We start from the raw sequence: 18,487 nt of genomic DNA, 5'->3' as shown, positions 1-18,487 counted from the left end.
CTTTGGGGCGGCGCGATGCCCGACTGATTTGTGCCGTTTTGGGCGCCAGTCGACGGACATCGCGTCGATACCGGAGAATTTCGCCCCTGATGTTTTTGCATTTGTCCTGATAAGTGAAGATGAAAATCTTCAGCAATATGTCTCTCTTTTCATCAATCTTCAGATACTACAACCGGCTGTGTCCAAATGCAGCAAAACTTGGACAACATTTGGGCTTGGGCTGATAATTGACAAATATAATTCACGACACATAAGTGCCAGGCAATGACCATCACCAACAATACAGAATTAAACGATCTCCCCTTGACATTTCAGTGGCATTACCATCACTGAATCACCCAACACCACCATCTTCGGGGTTACCATTGACCAGAAATTGAACTGGACCAGCCATATAAATACTGTGGCTACAAGGACAGGTCAGATTCTGGGAATTTTGCAGCAAATAACTCATCTCTTGTCTCCCCAAAGCCTATCCACCACCTACAAGGCACACGCCAAACATGCTGGGTGCCCCTTATTGAGGATGGGGATGGTTGTGGTGCCTCCTCCTCTGGTTAGTTGTTTAATTGTCCACTACCACACATGACTAGATGTGGCCAGACTGCAGAGCTTTGATCTTCTCCTTTAGTTGCTGTAAAATGTATTGATTCAACCTGTTGAGTTGTGTATTTTGGCTAGCCTGTAACTTGCTTCCAGGTTGTTGCTGTATTTTAAACTTTTTCTATGGTTATCTGACATTGTTTCCGTGTAATTGGAATATATTTGCAAACACAGTGCCTGCCATTCTAAATGAAGCTGTGCCAGCAACCAAACAGAATGTTGAGGCTGAACTACAAGCCACTCAGCAGCTAATCTACCACTACACAGCTATCATTGAGAGGCTGGAGAAAAGTCGGGAACAATGTTATGAGGAAGGCGGGTTGCATGATAAACTGAAAGAGGCTTTGTACAATGTGAGGCAGCATGAGGTCTTTCTACGCATCGTTGTGGTAGGAAAATATCTTTATTGCTGATCATTACTATTTAACTGAAGAAATGTGCTTTCATTTTTTTTCAGTTTTAAATAGAAAGCAGTACATAGCTTTTTCTCGCTCTCTCGCTCTTGCTCTCTTTCTCTGCTGTATCTTTTGGAAAAATCTTTGAACCAAAAATTCTAATCTTGGCCACAGCCAGCTAGTCTACTATCCATGCCTGGAATTGGCCTGCTGTTCCACCCCATTTATTGGTTGCCATTTACCAGTGGGAATGGGGGGGGAGGGGGAAACACGTCCAGCTCCCCATCTCAGGATGTTTGTGTGAGGTGTGTTCCTGGGGCTACACGCAGGACTTGTGTTCAATCCATGTTTGAACTGGTTTCTCTCCAGAGGGCGTGCCTTCAGCAGCCTCCAAATAGAGCTGGAAACTTAGCTGCAGTCTTTACTTGAACCTGGGAAAGGCCTTGTTGAATTGGGGTGTGGGGTGGGTCTTCCTGGCAGAGATGTGGGCTGGCAAAGGCCTGGGAGACCACCTGGGAATAGTGGCAGACTTTCCCTGCCAACTGAGAACCCAATATGAATGAATAATTATGTTTGACCCAGGAAAATAGGCTGGGGTCAGGGCAGAGCTGGGTGTTTTGCGAGGGGGAGGGGGAGAAATTCCCGCTGTGACACTGGACTAAAGGAAATTGAACCCGTAATGTACAAGTTAAGCTGGGAAAAAATGAAACAGTAAAATATTGTGTGTCATTCTGTTGTGCCATTCCCCAGCTTTTCTTAATTTTCCTTTTTAACTCTGAGAAACAGAAATGGGAGATTTTACTTATTCCCTTGTTAAGGGCCTTTTCTGTCATTATGTGGATGGGGAAAAGATTATCATAGAATTCCCACAGAGCAAAGGCCCATCAAGCCTGCACTGACCCTCTAAAAGAGCACCCAACTAGGCCCACCACCCTGGCCTATCCCCGTAACCGGCATCTATCCTGCACACCTTTGGACACTAAGGTGCAATTGAGTATGCCCAATCCGCCTAACCTGCACATCTTTAGACTGTGGGAGGAAGTCGGGACACCCGGAGGCAGCCCACGCAGACACCGGGAGAATGTGCAAACTCCACACAGTCACCCATGGCCAGTATTGAACCCAGGACCTTCGTGCTGTGAGGCAACAGTGCTAACCACCTTGCCACTGTGCTGCCCTTTTACTTCTTTTATTTTTCCTCCAACTATTGTTAACCCTCAAATCTTTCACTTTTGTTCTTTATAATAAAAAACCCCACCCACGCCAGGCCAATGGATAATTGGATTTTCTGCATTTTCCTCCAAAATGGCCCTCGCTTGTGCCCTAGGTCCTTGTCATCCACAGTCTTCTTCTTCACTATAATTCTATTGCTTTCACCAAAATCTGGCTCATAGGCTCTTTGCCTCTTATTGAAGCATCCTCACCTGATCATATGTTCCACCATTTTCTGTGTCCACTCATCGTTTGATGGTGTGGCCCTTATCACCAAATTACACCATGCTCATTATCCCAGGGCATATGACACTTTCTCCTCCTTCAAGCTCCAAGTCCCATCGCGCACAAAGCAGTCATATTGGGCTACCATTTTGAGAATCTTTTAAAGAGATCCTCTGTGCACTCGGGGAAAGCTGAGCAGGTTCAGTCAACTGTTTTAAGTACGTCTGATCTTCTGTGAGTATGGCAAAAGTGTTGCTAGTTGCTCGAAATTCTTTCTCTTGAAACAGTTCCTCCACTCCCTGTTTGGTTTCCCTCCCGACTGCCCTATTGCAGTTTCCACTCAGTTTTCGGAATCAAAGTAAACAAAGCTGGGCTATTAACATGGCTATCCAAGCCTATTTTTAAAAATTTGCTCATGGGATGTGGGCATCGCTCGCTGGGCCAACATTTATTGCCCATCCCTAACTGCCCTTGAACTGAGTGGCCTGCTAGGCCATTTCATAGGGAATTAAAAGTCAACCACAGGGCGGCACGGTGGTGCAGTCATTAGCACTGCTGCCTCACGGCGCCGAGGGCTCTGGTTCGATCCTGGCCCCGGGTCACTGGCCGTGTGGAGGTTGCTGTGTGGGTCTCCCACATGTGGATTGGAGATGCTAAAATCCCCCTTAATTGGAAAAAAAATTTAAATTAACATTTTTTTTAAAAAAAAGGTCAGCCACATTGCTGTGGGTCTGGAGTCGCAAGTAGTCCAGACCAGGTAAGGATGGCAGATTTCATTCCCGAAAGGAAGTCAGCGATGGATTTTTATGATAATCGACAATGGTTTCATGGAATCATCAGATTCTCTTTCAGTTCCAGATTTTTATTGAATTCAAATTTCACCATCTACCGATGTAGTGGGATTCAAACCTCGGTCCCAAGAACGTTACCCAGGGTCAGCTCAATGAATTGCTAGTCCAGTGACAATACCTCTAACCATTGCCTTCCCCCACTACCACAGCCTGCTGTTGGTTCAGTGAACATGTAGAAGTGTAATTGGTTAGGGACTAGTGACAGATCTTTATTAATTTTACGTGGTGCTTGTTTCCTCTGCAGACTGAAATAATCACCTGCGCTAAACAGGTAGAAATGTTGCAACATCAACTAAATATTCGGATGTTGGATCTGAATGCTGTAGTCAAGTCAAAAGCAGCTGTACCCACCGCACAAGTCTATGTAAGTTTTACTTTATAATGTTTGTGCCTACCATTTAATTCTTGTAAAACTCTGGTTAAAATGCACCTTCATTTTGCTTTATTTTGTTTTTCCACTTAAAACAAAGGAATAAAATAATTCCATGTAAATGAGAAAAATTGTTTGATTAACCGCTCTTCTTTCTCACTCTCGGTGATGTAGGGTGCAATATAACCAAATAGGTTAAACTGTATGGTTACCGGCACTCGCAGCACCGAGAAACACATCGCTGTCTAACACAACTACGGTTAGATATGGGGCCTCAGTGGGGAATCATGACCGAGGCCACACCTAGTCCCGCTTCCTACACTGAGGAGCCCTGCTCACCGAAACTCGACCCTGCAGGTAGATATGGCGTCCCAATCGCTCGAGCCCCCCCCCCCGCCCCCCGGCTCACTGCATGGGGCTCCCCCGCCCCCTCCCTCACCTGCAGACAAAATGCCAGCGTATCACCTTGGCAGTGCCAGCCTGGCACCCAAGTGGCACTGACAGGATGTCCAGTTGGCACCAGCAGTGCCAGAGTACCACACTGCCCAGAGGGCATGCACCCAGGGGCCTCCAATCCCCTGGGAGTGCTATTTCATCTGATCCCCATTTGTGGAGACCAGTGCTTGCCCGAGGCCGCCAATGCAAAGGGGGAAGATCCCAAAGCCATGGTCAGGGAACTGCATATTAAACCGAGACTAGCTATCTTGCTCTAATATGCAGATTTGCCAAAAAGTGATCCTGCCCACAATGGGTGGGCTACACATCGCCATGGGAGGGCGTGACGAGCTGGGTAGATCCCGAGAGCAGGGTCTGTGTTCATTTACGGCTACATTGCGTCATGGTGCACTGCTTTTCGGGTGTAGGATGGCCGGTAGATCGGGACTCTAGAATGGTGACAGGTATTGGAGAACATTAATGCCCAGAATATTCAAAATTACAGGGCAGAAGCAGGATTTTTACCTCATTCATAATTTTAAAAGTCGAGTATTCACAATTCTGTCGAATTAGGAAATATCAAGATAAATTGCATACAAAAAAAGAAAGGAGGGAATCTGGATACTTTTCACTAATAAAGCTTAGTCAGGAATGTTTCATATAAGCACACTCCTCTGCAAAGCTCACCGACTTTGGCATCAGGGCCAAGAGCCCAATTGATTGTTTTTTCCTTCTATCTAGCCAAAATGGCATTCTGCTTGACAAATCTATTTGAAACAAACTTCACTAAAAGGGGGTTTATCAGATGGCACGTCCCGTTATTGTCCATAAAATCTTTTTCCATAAGATGAACAGTTATAGGGTGGGATTTTCCTGCCTTTTCCACTAGCAGGTCCTCCAGTCCTGCTGAAGGCTGCCTCAGCTTAGGTGGGTTCCCCGCTGGTGGGCTGGGCTGGGCGAGCCACGCAAAATACCGCAGACATCGGCGGGACCGGTAAATCCCCCAGGCAGATGATGGGAGCGCCACCGCCACCGGAAATCCGGCCCATAATCTCTGAATTCTGGAAGCTTCCAAATCTGTACGAGGAGTGAATTTATATATTCACCAAATGGTTAAGTGATGATGGGGGGAGGGGGAGGCACTTTTTCATATAAAGACTATTTCATGCTTTTAGGTTTTTAATAATGGTAGTAATTGTTTTGTATATTATATCCACTCTATATTGAAGCTAATGTAGATTTCCTTTTACCTATTTTACAGCCTCATTTTATTGCTGTCTCCAACCTGTGGACCTCTTTCCAGGATGAGATGGTGCTGCTCAGCGTCTTCAGCAACTTAGTGAACAACTTAGATCCATATTTGGAAACTCACTCGCAGCTCTTTCCAGATGGAGTCATCGGGCCCTTACTGGAGGGAGTGATTGTGAAAACAGATGAGCAGAGGCTAAGTGAAGTATCGGGTATGTCGGACAGAGACAGAAATGTTGCTCTGGAGGATTTTACAAACTTGAGCCCCTAGCGCAGTGCTTTGTTTTTCAGGAAAATGTCAAAATTTAGGCAAAGGGGTTAGTGAGTCTGGCTGGGTTCTTCATTCATGATCATAGACTGGTGAACTTACCCTTCCTGGCTGATATCTGAGACTTGTGAATGAGAACCTATTGCAACATCTCAATTACAACAACTTGCACTTGTTAGCATACAGCATCAAGAAAGCAATACATTAACCACATTCCCACAGAGTAAAATTGTCACTCTTGAGGTTATTTTCTGGTGGACAACTGACATGATTGGATTGGCTGCTAGTTTTATGCTGGGTCCCCTTCTACTCTCTCGTTGACTGTTACGCGAGGGAGCTATTAGGAAATTGGGTTCAGAAATGAGACCCCAATGTAGCAGACAATTTAGAAGTTAAATCGACTGAGGGGGGAAAACCCTGCTAGCACGACGTCAGAGGGGATGCACCCATAGCTGGCTGGGTTACATTGTCCCAGTTAGACTTAAACTCATTAATGGGAACCCAAGATGCCCCAGATCTATTGTTTTTCGTGAGACTCCTGTCTGAAATGAAATGAAAATTGCTTATTGTCACAAGTAGGCTTCAAATGAAGTTACTGTGAAAAGCCCATAGTCGCCACATTCTGGCGCCTGTTCGGGGAGGCTGGTACGGGAATTGAACCGTGCTGCTGGCCTGCCTTGGTCTGCTTTAAAAGCCACTGATTTAGCTCTGTGCTAAACCAGCCCCTGTCTGACCAGCCATGAGCCCATTACAGTGTCTGATGGCCTCTTTCTCTAGCAATAGGTGGTTAGTTGCATATCAATAGCATGGCTCTTTTGTACAAACGGGACTGGGCAATCAAACAGCCAACATAATGCTGATAGGTTCAATTTTGGAAAGCCCAGAGAACCTTTTGTTTTAGGGGCTGGATGGAGCTTAGAGAGAGAGAGAGAGAGAGAAAATAAATCCAATTTTGAACAGGGGAAGGCTTTGGAAATAATAATACTATAATATAAATTGACTGAGAAGGTCATGAAAGTTGCCACCGAGGCAGGCTTTGGAAAACTGAAGTTGGTCGGTGAACAGAGTGAGGTGAGGGGGGAGGGACCCCAGCTGGCCGAGCCTGTGTGGACAGGTTTCGATGGGCATGGGAGCGGTGTGGAGTACGCAGAAAGGAGCAGTTTTAAGAGAAAGTGTTTTGGGGGTTTCTGGGAAGGGAAGGTGGGGTAGCCGGATGTTGGTGACTAGGGGTGGGCGTGATCCTGCTTGTGAGGCTGGGGGCCGTGGTCACACCCCCGTGGGAGGGTGAGAGACCTGATTGGTAATGTCGAATGTATGGGGGTTGTGTGGACCGGTGAAGCAGGAGGGAGGGGGGTGGGGGTGGGGGGGGGGGGGGGGGGGGGGAGGAGGAGGTGGCAGTGTTTATGAAGGAGATGGCGGGTGGGGAGGGCGTGGAGCAGATCCATGGCGGCTCTTACATCCAGGGAGCAGAGTATTCCTTATTTTTGCTGATGCATAATGTACATTTGAGGTTTGACTACTTTATTTTGGGGAGGTCGTTGTTGTTGGGGGTGAGGAATGCGGAATACTCGGCGATTATCATTTTGGATCATGCACAAAGGCCGGCCTGGAGTTTGGATGTGGCGCTGCTTGTGGATCCGAGTTTTTGTGCGAGGATGGGAGGGGTGATTGACAATTATGTGGGATTTAATAAGATTGGGGATGTCTCACCTTCGGTGGTTTTGGGAAGTGCTGTAGGCAGTGGTAAGGGGCGAGATCATCTCATATAAGGTACAGGTGGATAGGGAGGCAAGAGAGGAGCGGCAGCGGTTGGTAGATTAAGTCTTGGAGGTTATTGGAAGTATGTTGAGGATCCCACTCCGGAGCTTTTGGTCAGTAGAAAGTAACTGCATACGCAGTTTGACCTTTTGTCGACAGGGAAAGTGGTACGCCAGTTGAGGTGGCAAAGGGTGTTGTATAGGCCAGTCGCCTGTTGGTGGGACAGCTTTGCTGGCAGGCAGCCTTGCAAGAGATTGCTCAGGTCCTGGAAAGGGGAAGGTAAACAGTGTATTTTTGTAAGAGGCTGTATAGGTTGGAGCCTCTGGGGGATGAGTCAGATACGAGGGAGTTCTTGGAGGGACTGTAGTGTCCTAAAGTAAGAGAGGAGAAGAAGGCAGGGTTGGAGGAGCCAGTGGGGATTGAGAAGGTTTGGACGGCGATCTGGAGGATACAAGCGGGTAAAGCACCGGGGCCAGATGGGTTCCCGGTAGCACAGTAGTTAGCACTGCCGCCTCACAGCTCCAGGGACCCCGGTTCAATTCCGGCCTCGGGTGACTGTCTGTGTGGAGTTTGTACTTTCTCCCCATGTCTGCGTGGGTTTCCTCCGGGTGCTCCAGTTTCCTCCCATAGTCCACCAAAGATGTGCAGGTTAGGTGGATTGGCCGTGTTAAATTGTCCCTTGGTGTCCAAAAGGTTAAGTGGGGATAGGATGGGGGCCTGACCCTAGGTAGGGTGCCCTTTCAGACAGTCTGTGCAGACTCGATGGGCCAAATGGCCTCCTTCTGCACTGTAGTGATTCTATAACAGCTGGTGCCGCTGTTGGTGGAGATGTTTGAGGACATGGTGGCTAAAGGGGTGCTTCTGAACACAATCGAACAGGCATCTATTTAGCTGTTGTTAAAAAAGGGAAAGGACCCGGTGGAGTGTGGCGAACCTGGGTTGCTGCTGCATTGGCCAAAGAGGAGCTAGGAGAGGGAGTTGGGGCGGGGGTCCGCCGCCTGGGGGAATGGAGGGTGCGGGAGGCACGGGCATGTGGCTGGCCTAAAAAGGGAGATGGCTAGTAGCGATTCTGGTGGGGAAGCGGGTGTCGTTTGAGGCGCTGAAAATTGTGGCAGATCATGGAGGTCGGTACGTGATGGTGAGTAGTAGGTTGCAGGGAGTGCGGGTGGTATATGCCCCGAATTGGGATGATGCCGGATTTATGAAGCGCATGTTGGGTCGGATTCCGGATTTGGAGGCAGGGAGCCTGATATTGGGGTGGGACTTCAACACGGTGCTGGACCCAACACTAGACTGGTCTTCGTCCAGGACGGGTAAGAGGCCGGCCGCGGCCAAGGTGCTTAGGGGGTTTATGGACCAGATGGGGGGAGTGGATCCATGGAAGTTTGACAGGCCGGTGGCCAGGGAATTTTCCTTTTTTTCTCACGTCCTAAAAGCCTACTCCCGAAGAGATTTCTTTCATCGTGAGAAGGGCGCTAATCCCAAGAGTGGAGGCCATAGCCATTTCAGATCATGCCCCGCATTGGGTAGAGCTGGAGCTGGGGGGATTTGGTAGAGCTGGAGCTGGGGGAGGAGCGGGACCAGCGCCCGCTGTGGCTCCTCGATATGGGACTGTTGGCGGATGAGGTGGTGTGCGGGTGGATTTGGGGGTGTATCGAAAGATACTTGGAGGCCAATGACAATGGGGAGTTGCAGGTGGGGGTAGTCTGGGAAGCGTTGAAGGCGATGGTCAGGGGAGAGCTAATCTCCATTTGGGCCCATAGGGAGAGGAGAGAGAGGGAGAGACTGGTGGGGGATATATTAAGGGGGGACAGGAGCTATGCAGAGGCCCCCGAGGAGGGACTACTTAGGGAGCGACGGAACCTCCAGACGGAATTCGACTTGCTGACTACTGGGAAAGCAGGGGCGCAGGAGGAAAGCGCAGGGGGCGGTGTATGAGTATGGGGAGAAGGCGAGTCGGATGCTGGCACATCAGCTTCGGAAGAGGGAGGCAGCGAGGGAGATTGGTGGAGTTAGGGATAAAGGGGGGAACACAGTGCGGAGTGCGGTGGGAATAAACAAGGCATTCAAGGACTTCTATGGGGAGCTGTTGTTGCTCTTATTAGCCTTAGTTTTATTAGCTCTAATTCTGTCACCTTTGCTCACGAGTCGCTAGGTATCTTTCTGATACCGCCACGTTGTTCAAGCTCAAGTAATGATTAATAATACAGCACACCGCTTAGTAAATGTTAAATCAAAGATCATTTATTATATACAGCAATAAATACTTACACAATAATACTACCTCTAGACTATTACCTACCACTAAAGGCCAATACTTAACTTTGGTGATGGCCCACCAGGTATGGGAAACAAATATCGAATTGGGTCTGGCCTGCGGGATTCAAAAAGGCTGGCACGGGTCGATAGTCTGGAACACCTATCAGGTAGCGATCGCTGGAGTAAGACTTACTTGTTCTTTCATCGAAGGATCTCGAAGGTTGCGAGTAGGAGAAGAAGGGTCGATCTGAACTTGGCCCCTATTTTTATAGTTCCCTAGGGGCTTCCCGCCTTTCAGGGCGGACCTTGACCCTGGTCCCAAGTGATTGGACTTGTTCCCAATCACTGGGTTCGATATGCTCCAATAATGGGGCGATTCCTTGATCGGGGGGTCGTCGTTCACCTTTCTTTGTCTCGGCCACTGCTGGCGCCGAGAGGTCTGGATCGGCTTTCAATTGCTAATTTGTTGCAATTGTTCCCGGGGACCGCCAATTAAACTACAGATGGCTGGGTTGATGTGCTGCTAATGGTCGCAGGTATCGGTCTGGGCCGGCTTCCCCAGAGCCGAATACACTGTTCTGTCTGCAGCTGTCCGTTTGTGCCCTGTTGGCTGATTTTCCCATCAGCCTTTTCAGTTCGCCATTTTACATCGGGGTTTGGCCACATTTGGCCATTATAGGTGGCTACACTGTATAGGTCTGAGCCCCCGACGGGGAGGGGGGGATGCGCCAATTTCTAGATCGGCTGAGGTTCTCGAGGGTGGAGGAGGAGGAGCAGGTGGTTGGGCTGGGGGCACCGATTGGGCTGGAGGAGCTGGTTAAGGGACTAGGGAGCATGCAGGCAGGGAAGGCCCTGGGGCCGGATGGGTTCCCGGTGTAATTTTATAGGAAGTGCGTGGACCTGTGGGCCCGCTGCTAGTGAGGACTTTCAATGAGGAGAGGGAGGGGGGGACCTTGCCCCCGACAATGTCCAGGGCGCTGATCTCTTTGATCTTGAAGCGGGACAAGGACCCGTTACAATGTGGATCGTACAGGCCAATCTCGCTCCTCAATATCGACGCAAAGGTTCTGGCCACGAGAATTGAGGACTGTGTCCTGGGGGTGATTGATGAGGACCAGACGGGATTTGTGAAGGGTAGGCAGCTGAACACCAATATGCGGAGGCTCCTTAATGTAATTATGATGCCTTCGGTGGAGCGGGAAGCGGAGAAGGCCTTAGATAGGGTGGAGTGGGAGTACCTTTGGGAGGTTTGGGTTCGGGGAGGGGTTCATCAGTTGGGTTAGGCTACTATATAAAGCCCCGGTGGCGAGTGTGGCTACGAATCGGCAGAGGTCGGAGTACTTTCGGCTGTACCGGGGACGAGGCAGGGGTGTCCCCTGTCCCCCTTGTTGTTTGCACTGGCAATTGAGCCGCTGGACATGGCATTCAGGGAGTCCAGAAACTGGAGGGGATTGGTTCGGGGGTGAGAGGAACACCGGGTGTCACTGTATGCCGATGACCTGTTATTGTATGTTGCGGACCCACTGGAAGGGTTGGCGGAGGTCATGCGGATCCTTAGGGAGTTTGGGGACTTTTCGGAGTATAAACTTAACATGGGGAAGAGTGAGCTCTTTGTGGTGCACCCAGGAGACCAGGGAAGGATAATAGACGAGCTTCCGCTGAAGAGGGCAGAAAGGAGCTTTCGGAACCTGGGGATCCAGGTAGCTAGGAGTTGGGGGGCCCTGCACAAGCTCAATTTGACGCGGTTGGTGGAGCAGATGGGGGAGGATTTTAAAAGATGGGATATGCTGCCACTCTCACTAGCGGGTAGGGTGCAGTCGGTCAAAATGACGGTCCTCCCGAGGTTTCTCTTTGTGTTCCAGTACCTTCCCATTATGATCCCTAAGGCCTTTTTTAAACGGGTAGGTAGGAGCATCATGGGATTCGTGTGGGCGAATAAGAACCCGAAGGTAAAAAGGGTTTTCCTGAAGCGTAGCAGGGACAGAGGAGGGCTGGCGTTGCCGAATCTATGTGGCTACTACTGGGCAGCCAATGTGGCGATGATCCGTAAGTGGGTAATGGAAAGGGAGGGGGCGGCGTGGAAGAGGCTAGAGATGGCGTCCTGTGTTGGCACGAGACTGGGGGCGCTGGTGACGGCACCGTTGCCGCTCCCGCCGACAAGGTACACCATGAGTCCGGTGGTGGTGGCAACTCTAAGATTTGAGGGCAGTGGAGGCATCATAGGGGTGAGGTGGGGGCCTCGGTTTGGTCCCCCATTCGAGAGAACCATTGGTTCGTCCCGGGAAGGATGGATGGGGGGTTTCTGAGCTGGCATCGGGCAGGAATTAAAAGAATGGGGGACCTGTTCATGGGACGTTTGCGAGCCTAGGGGGCTGGAGGAGAAATGTGGGCTACCCCCGGGAAACGCTTTTAGGTATATGCAGGTGAGGGCGTTTGTGAAACGGCAGGTGAGGGAATTCCCGCTGATTCCAGCACGCAGGATTCAGGACAGGGTGATCTCGGGGGTATGGGTTGGAGAAGGCAAGGTCTCGGCGATTTACCAGGAGCTGCAAGAAGAGGAGGAGACCTCGGTCTGTGGGCTGATGCGCCAGGCTCAGCCTGATACAGTTTAAAATTGTTCACAGAGCGTATATGACCAGGGCGAGGTTGAGTAGGTTCTTTGGGGTGAAGGACAGATGTGTAGAGGTGCTCGGGGAGCCCAGCAAATCACGCCCATATGTTCTGGACGTGTCCGGCGCTGGATGGGTTTTGGAGGGGCTTTGCGAGGACTATGTCCAAGGTGGTGAACTCCCGATGCAAGCCGAGCTGGGGATTAGCATTATTTGGGGTATCGGATGAGCCGGGAGGGCAGGAGGCGAAAGAGGCTGGTATTCTGGCCTTTGCGTCCCTGGTAGCCTGGCGGAGGATTCTGTTACTGTGGAAGGATGCGAAGCCCCCTAACGTGGAAGCCTGGATTAATGACATTGCAGGGTTCATCAATCTGGAGAGGATAAAGTTTGCCTTGCGAGGGTCTGTACAAGAGTTCTTCAGGCGGTGGCAACCGTCCCTAGATTTTCTCGCGGAGCGTTAGGAGGAGGTCAGCAGCAGCAACCCGCCGGGGGGGTTCTTCTGGGGTGGCATTTGGGTTGGGGTGGGGTGTTTCCCTGTTTGTGTTTTTATTGTTATATGGGGGTTATTGTAGTTTGGGGAAATTCTATGTATAATTCTTGCGGGTGGTGTTCTTATGGTCTTGTTTCTTTTTTCTGTGGGGGGGGTTTGTTGAAAATCTGTTGAAAATTTGAATAAAGATATTTTAATAAATGTGCGCTTGTTAAATGTGGTGCAGGAGGTGGTGGTGGCGCTGGAGGCGGAGAAGGCATTTGATCAAGCAGAATGGAGTTATTTGTTTGCGGTGTTAGGGCGGTTTGGGATTGGGCCTAAGTTTGTGGCATGGGTCAAATTATTATATAAAGAACCGAAGACGAGTGTATGTACAAATGAGGTGAACTCTGGATATTTCCAGCTGCATGGGGGAATGAATCGGGTGTCCCCTTTTTGTTTGCGCTGACGATAGAGCCTTTGGCCATTGCGCAGAGGTACTCTGATAATTGGAGGGGGGAAGTGAGGGTGGGTGGAGCGTATGCCGACGACATTTTGTTGTATATTTCTAACCCAGGTCCCAAGGTGGGGGATTCAATGGAGCTGCTCAGGTAATTTGGGGATTTTTCAGGATGTAAATTGAATTTGGAAAAGGGGGAGTCCTTTTTGGTTTCATCTGCAGAGGAGGGAGCTGGCTTGGGGGGGATTGCCATTTCATGTGGCAACTACTCACCAGGTACTTGTGGCAACTACTCACTTCAGGTATTTGGGGGTGCAGGGTTAAGGCAGATTTGTTGAGATGGGATAGCCTCCGCCTGTCATTGGCAGGTCGGGTGCAGGCAGTAAAGATGAAAATCTTGCTGCGGTTTTTATTTTTGTTCCAATGCTTGGATTGAATTTGTTTATTGTCAAGTGTACCGAGTTACAGTAAAAAGTATTTTTCTGCGAGCAGCTCAACAGATCATTTAATACATGAAAATAAAATAAAAGGAAAATACATAATTTTTGGGCAGCACGGTAGCATTGTGGATAGCACAATTGTTTCACAGGTCCAGGGTCCCAGGTTCGATTCCGGCTTGGGTCACTGTCTGTGCGGAGTCTGCACATCCTCCCCGTGTGTGTGTGGGTTTCCTCCGGGTGCTCCGGTTTCCTCCCACAGTCCAAAGATCTGCAGGTTAGGTGGATTGGCCATGATAAATTGCCCTTAGTGTCCAAAATTGTCCTTAGTGTTGGGTGGGGTTACTGGGTTATGGGGATAGAGTGGAGGTGTTGACATTGGGTAGGTTGCTCTTTCCAAGAGCTGGTGCAGACTCGATGGGCTGAATGGCCTCCTTCTGCACTGTAAATTCTATGAATGGGTAACACAAGGTACACAATGTAACTACATAAGCACCGGCATCGGATGAAGCATACAGGGTGCAGTGTTAATGAGGTCAGTCCATAAAAGGGCCGTTTAGGAGTCTGCAAACAGCGGGGAAGAAGCTGCTTTTGAGTCTGTTTGCGCGTATCTCCTGCCCGATGGAAGAAGTTGGAAGAGTGAGTAAACCGGTTGGGAGGGGTCTTTGATTATGCTGCCCGCTTTCCTCAGGCAGTGGGAGGTGTAGATGGAGTCAATGGATGGGAGGCAGGTTTGTGTGATGGACTGGGCGGTGTTCACGACTCTCTGAAGTTTCTTGCGGTCCTGGGCCGAGCAGTTGCCATACCAGGCTGTGATGCAGCCAGATAGGATGCTTTCTGTGGTGCACCTGTAAAAGTTGGTAAGGGTTAATGTGGACATGCCGAATTTCCTTAGTTTCCTGAGGAAGTATAAGCGCTGTTGTGCTTTCTTGGTGGTAGCGTCGACGTGGGTGGACCAGATGTTTGGTGATGTGTACCCCTAGGAATTTGAAACTGCTAACCATCACCACCGAGGCCCCGTTGATGCTGACAGGGATGTGTACCTGTTGCTTGCCGGTCTTTTTGGTGAAGGAGTTTTTTATGGGGGTGTAATGGTTGATGTTGTCGTTGGTAAGAGTGGGTACGGTGGCGAGGATTTGGAATATGGTGCTTCATAGAGGGTGACAGTCTAGGGGTTTGGTCTTTTGAATCTGATGTATTACTATTGGCTGGTGAGTGATGAGAAAATGCAGGGCTGTGGTAGGGAGCCGGAGGCAATGTGGGTGAGGATGGAGGCAGGCTCTTGTAGGGGGTTGGGGTTGCGGGCGCTGGCAACTGGAAATACTCGGGTAGTCCATGGTGGTAACCACGCTGAAGAGAGGGAGGCAATCTTAGGGGGGGGTCGAAGCTAATGCAGGCTCGAAAGAATCATGGGAGGGATTCTCTGTTTCTGAGACTAAGTGTTGATGCCAATGCAGATCCGTGGACTTCTACGACAGATAAATCAGCGCCGCACCTTGACCGAATCCGCTACCGTTGAGGGTGCGGGATTTACCGGGCCCGTGATCGACACTCGGGAGGCTGACAAGCTGCAGCTGCACATACACACTACAATCCCCACACACTCATCCCAGTCAACAAGATGGCACTGGTTGCGTTGGAGCAGACCTATACAGCTGATGGGTCGGCTGGGGCCAGGGGGGTGCCCTGGAGGGACACCTATACGTCCCGTGGCACTAAGTTCACAGTGGGCTGTTAGCGGTGTGTGCAGCTGCAGCAATGGTGTTCCGTGCCCGTCAACCCTGACCCCACAGCCCACCTCCTGGCCAACCCCCACTACTCCCCCCGGGCCTTGCAGAAGCCCCCCGGCCAGCGGCACAACTGCCGGCAAACTATGGTGATGTTGGACACCTTCTGTACCCCCTCTCTCTCCCTCAGTAGCCACCACTAAAAAAAAAAAAAGGAAGGGCGGTTTGCGAGTTTGGAGGAGTTGACCGAGGAGTTTGGGATTCCGTGGGAGAGGCCTTTGGGTGTCTGCAGGTGTGGGCTTTGCAAGGAAGGTTGGAGGTGATGTTGTTGGTGATGGGGTTGGAAGGGGGGTCATCTCGGTGATTTATGGGAAGATTTTGGAAGAGGATATGGTGCCGCTAGAGGAGCTTTAGGCCAAGCGGGAAGAGGAGCTATGGGTGGCATTGGAGGAGGGGTTGTGGTGTGAGGTGTTGTGGAGGGTGAATGCCTCAACCTTGTGAACGAGGCTGGAGTTGATACAGTTAAAGGTGCACAGGGCGCACCTGACTAGGTTGAGGATGAGCCGGTTGTTTGAAGGGGTGGAGGACATTTGCGAGCAGTGTGGGCGAGGTCCAGCCAATCATGTAGATACATTCTGGTGCTGCCCGAAGTTAGAGAAATTTTGGGGGCAGTTTTTCAGCACCATGTCAGCGATCTTGCACTTGGATATGGAGACCCAGTCCCCTGGGAGCCATAGAATCATAGAATTTACAGTGTAGAAGGAGGCCATTCGGCCCATCGAGTCTGCACCGGCCCTTGGAAAAAGCACCCCTCTTAAGCTCATGCCTGCACCCTATCCCTGTAACCCAGTAACCCCACCCAAACCTTTTGGACACTAAGGGGCAATTTAGCGTGGCCAATCCACCTAATCTGTGCATCTTTGGACTGGGAGGAAACCGCAGCACCTGGAGGAAACCCACCCAGACGCGGGGAGAAAGTGCAAACTCCACACAAACAGTCACCCAAGGTGGGAATTGAACACTACACCCTGGAGCTGTGAGGCAGCAGTGCTAACCACCGTGCCATCCTATATTTGGGGTGCTAAATTGCTGCAGCTGCAGACGTGAGCAGGAACAGATGTTTTAGCCTTTGCCTCGCTGATTGCTCACAGGCGAGTCCTGTTGGGATGGAGGGCAGCCTCTCTGCCCAGTTCCTCAGTATGGCTTGGAGACCTATTGGTGTTCCTGTATTTGGAGAAGGTTACGTTTACCTTGAGGGAGAAGGTTATGATTACCTTGAGGGGGGCGATTGAGGGGTTCCACAAAAGATGGGGTCTGTTTATTCTTCATTTTAAAGAGTTGGTTACTGTCAGCTGCTGGAGGGGGGCGTGGTTAGGGTTGGGGGTGATTATTGGGCTGTTGATTGGTGGGTGGGAGGGGGGGTGCTGTTCTTGTTGTTTTGCATAGTTTTGTTTTATGTATAACATGTTAAAAAACAAATAAAAAAACTTTTTTTTTTAATAGAAAAATTAGTCCTGTTACCTCAATGTAAATAAGGTTAATACATAACACTGTGTTCAGTGATGCGGAATTACACCGAATAACACCAAATGTTTCTTGTATTGTTTCTCTGCTCAGAGGAAAGAATTAATCCATCAGACTTCAAGAATCGGGAGTGGATCTTTCCAGAAGACATACTAGCATATCGACAACCGACTATGCAGTATCGAGGATTCTGTGCCTACGCATTTGGTGCAAGATATGGTCTCCTTCTGAGAGGTATACAAGATATACCCTAGTTGATACAATTTGCTTAATTTGAAAAGCCTTCTATTGTGTGACAAGGATAGCAGGGTACAATGCACAGTCGCTGCCAGGTTCTTCTGAAGTGAATATTAGGTGATCCTGATTATAAGTAACTCTCCATATATGGTAGTGGTAACCCCCAATAACTTGCATTTATATACTATCTTTAAGTTAGAAAACATCCCAAGGCTCCTCACAGGAGAAGATTCAACATCAAAGAGATATTGGGGCAGCTGACCAAAAGCCTGATCCATAGATACCTTTATAGTGTGCCTTACAGGAGAAAAGAGAGAGCTGGAGAGGTGTACGGATGGAATTCCATAGCTTAAGGCCTTGGCAGCTGAGAGCACGACTGCCAATGATGCAATGAGAGAGGGGGGGGGGAGGAGGCGGAGGGGGAGGGGGAGGGGGAGGGGGAGGAGGGGGAGGGGGAGGGGGAGGAGGGGGAGGGGGAGGGGGAGGAGGGGGAGGGGGGGAGGAGGGGGAGGGGGAGGGGGAGGAGGGGGAGGGGGGGAGGGGGAGGGGGAGGGGGGGAGGGGGAGGGGGAGGGGGAGGGGGAGGAGGGGGAGGGGGAGGGGGAGGAGGGGGAGGAGGGGGAGGAGGGGGAGGAGGGGGAGGAGGGGGAGGAGGGGGAGGAGGGGAGGGGGAGGGGGAAGAGGGGGAAGAGGGGGAGGAGGGGAGGGGGAGGAGGAGGAGGAGGAGGAGGAGGGGAGGGGGAGGAGGAGGGAGAGGGGGGGGGTGCTCAGTGCCCCCGTGTCCTAAAGGCCGCCCTCCGATATTGTGTATATCCATAACCGGGGCAACTACAGCTGCAGGTTGTCTGCCGCCCCAAATACTTCCAGGACAGAACCGTGTTTGTGGTTATATTGTGAAGGTCACTTTAACTACCTTTGACTGTGAGCAGTCTCTGACTGCATAGCTGAAGGCTATTGCTAATAAGGAACTGCCATTGTTAGCTATGTGAGCACTTCACAGCTCTCAAGTGCATTCTCGTGGGTACACGAGCCATGTCTCAGATGAGTTTTGTTGCATGATCAAAAAAGATTAGCAAGTAAAGTTAAAGAAAGCCCAAAGATGTTTTACCAATATATTAATCGTAAAAGGTTAGTTAAGGAAAAAGTGGGACCTATCAGAGATGAAGAAGGGAACTTGTGTAAATATGCACAGGCTGTGGGAAGGGTTTTAAATGAATATTTTGTCTCCCTGTTTACAAAGCAAATGGATAATGCAGATGTAGTAGTCCAGGAGGAACACAGAGATATTGGATGGGATAATCATAAAGGAAGAGGAAGTACTCGAAGGGTTGAAATCCTTGAGAGTTGATAAGTCGCGAAGGCCAGATGGATTGTTTCCGAGACTACTGAAGGAGGTCAGGG

At 50.1% G+C, this 18,487-nt stretch overlaps 1 protein-coding gene across 4 annotated transcripts in view; it reads left to right on the top strand.

The window, feature by feature from the left end:
• Nucleotides 1–18,487, top strand: part of cfap206 (cilia and flagella associated protein 206) — a 78,006-nt gene that overhangs the window by 34,953 nt on the left and 24,566 nt on the right. For all 4 annotated transcript variants that reach the window (XM_072499794.1, XM_072499793.1, XM_072499791.1 and 1 more), the window contains 4 exons: nt 778–992; nt 3,531–3,650; nt 5,353–5,551; nt 16,944–17,084. In XM_072499794.1, the coding sequence (XP_072355895.1) occupies nt 778–992; nt 3,531–3,650; nt 5,353–5,551; nt 16,944–17,084 (675 nt within the window). The remainder of the gene's footprint in view (nt 1–777; nt 993–3,530; nt 3,651–5,352; nt 5,552–16,943; nt 17,085–18,487) is intronic.

Source organism: Scyliorhinus torazame, chromosome 4 (genome assembly GCF_047496885.1).
Source record: "Scyliorhinus torazame isolate Kashiwa2021f chromosome 4, sScyTor2.1, whole genome shotgun sequence".
NCBI classification, from domain to species: Eukaryota; Metazoa; Chordata; class Chondrichthyes; order Carcharhiniformes; family Scyliorhinidae; genus Scyliorhinus; species Scyliorhinus torazame.
Note: the sequence above shows the minus strand (reverse complement) of the source record. Positions and strands in the feature narration are given on the sequence as shown.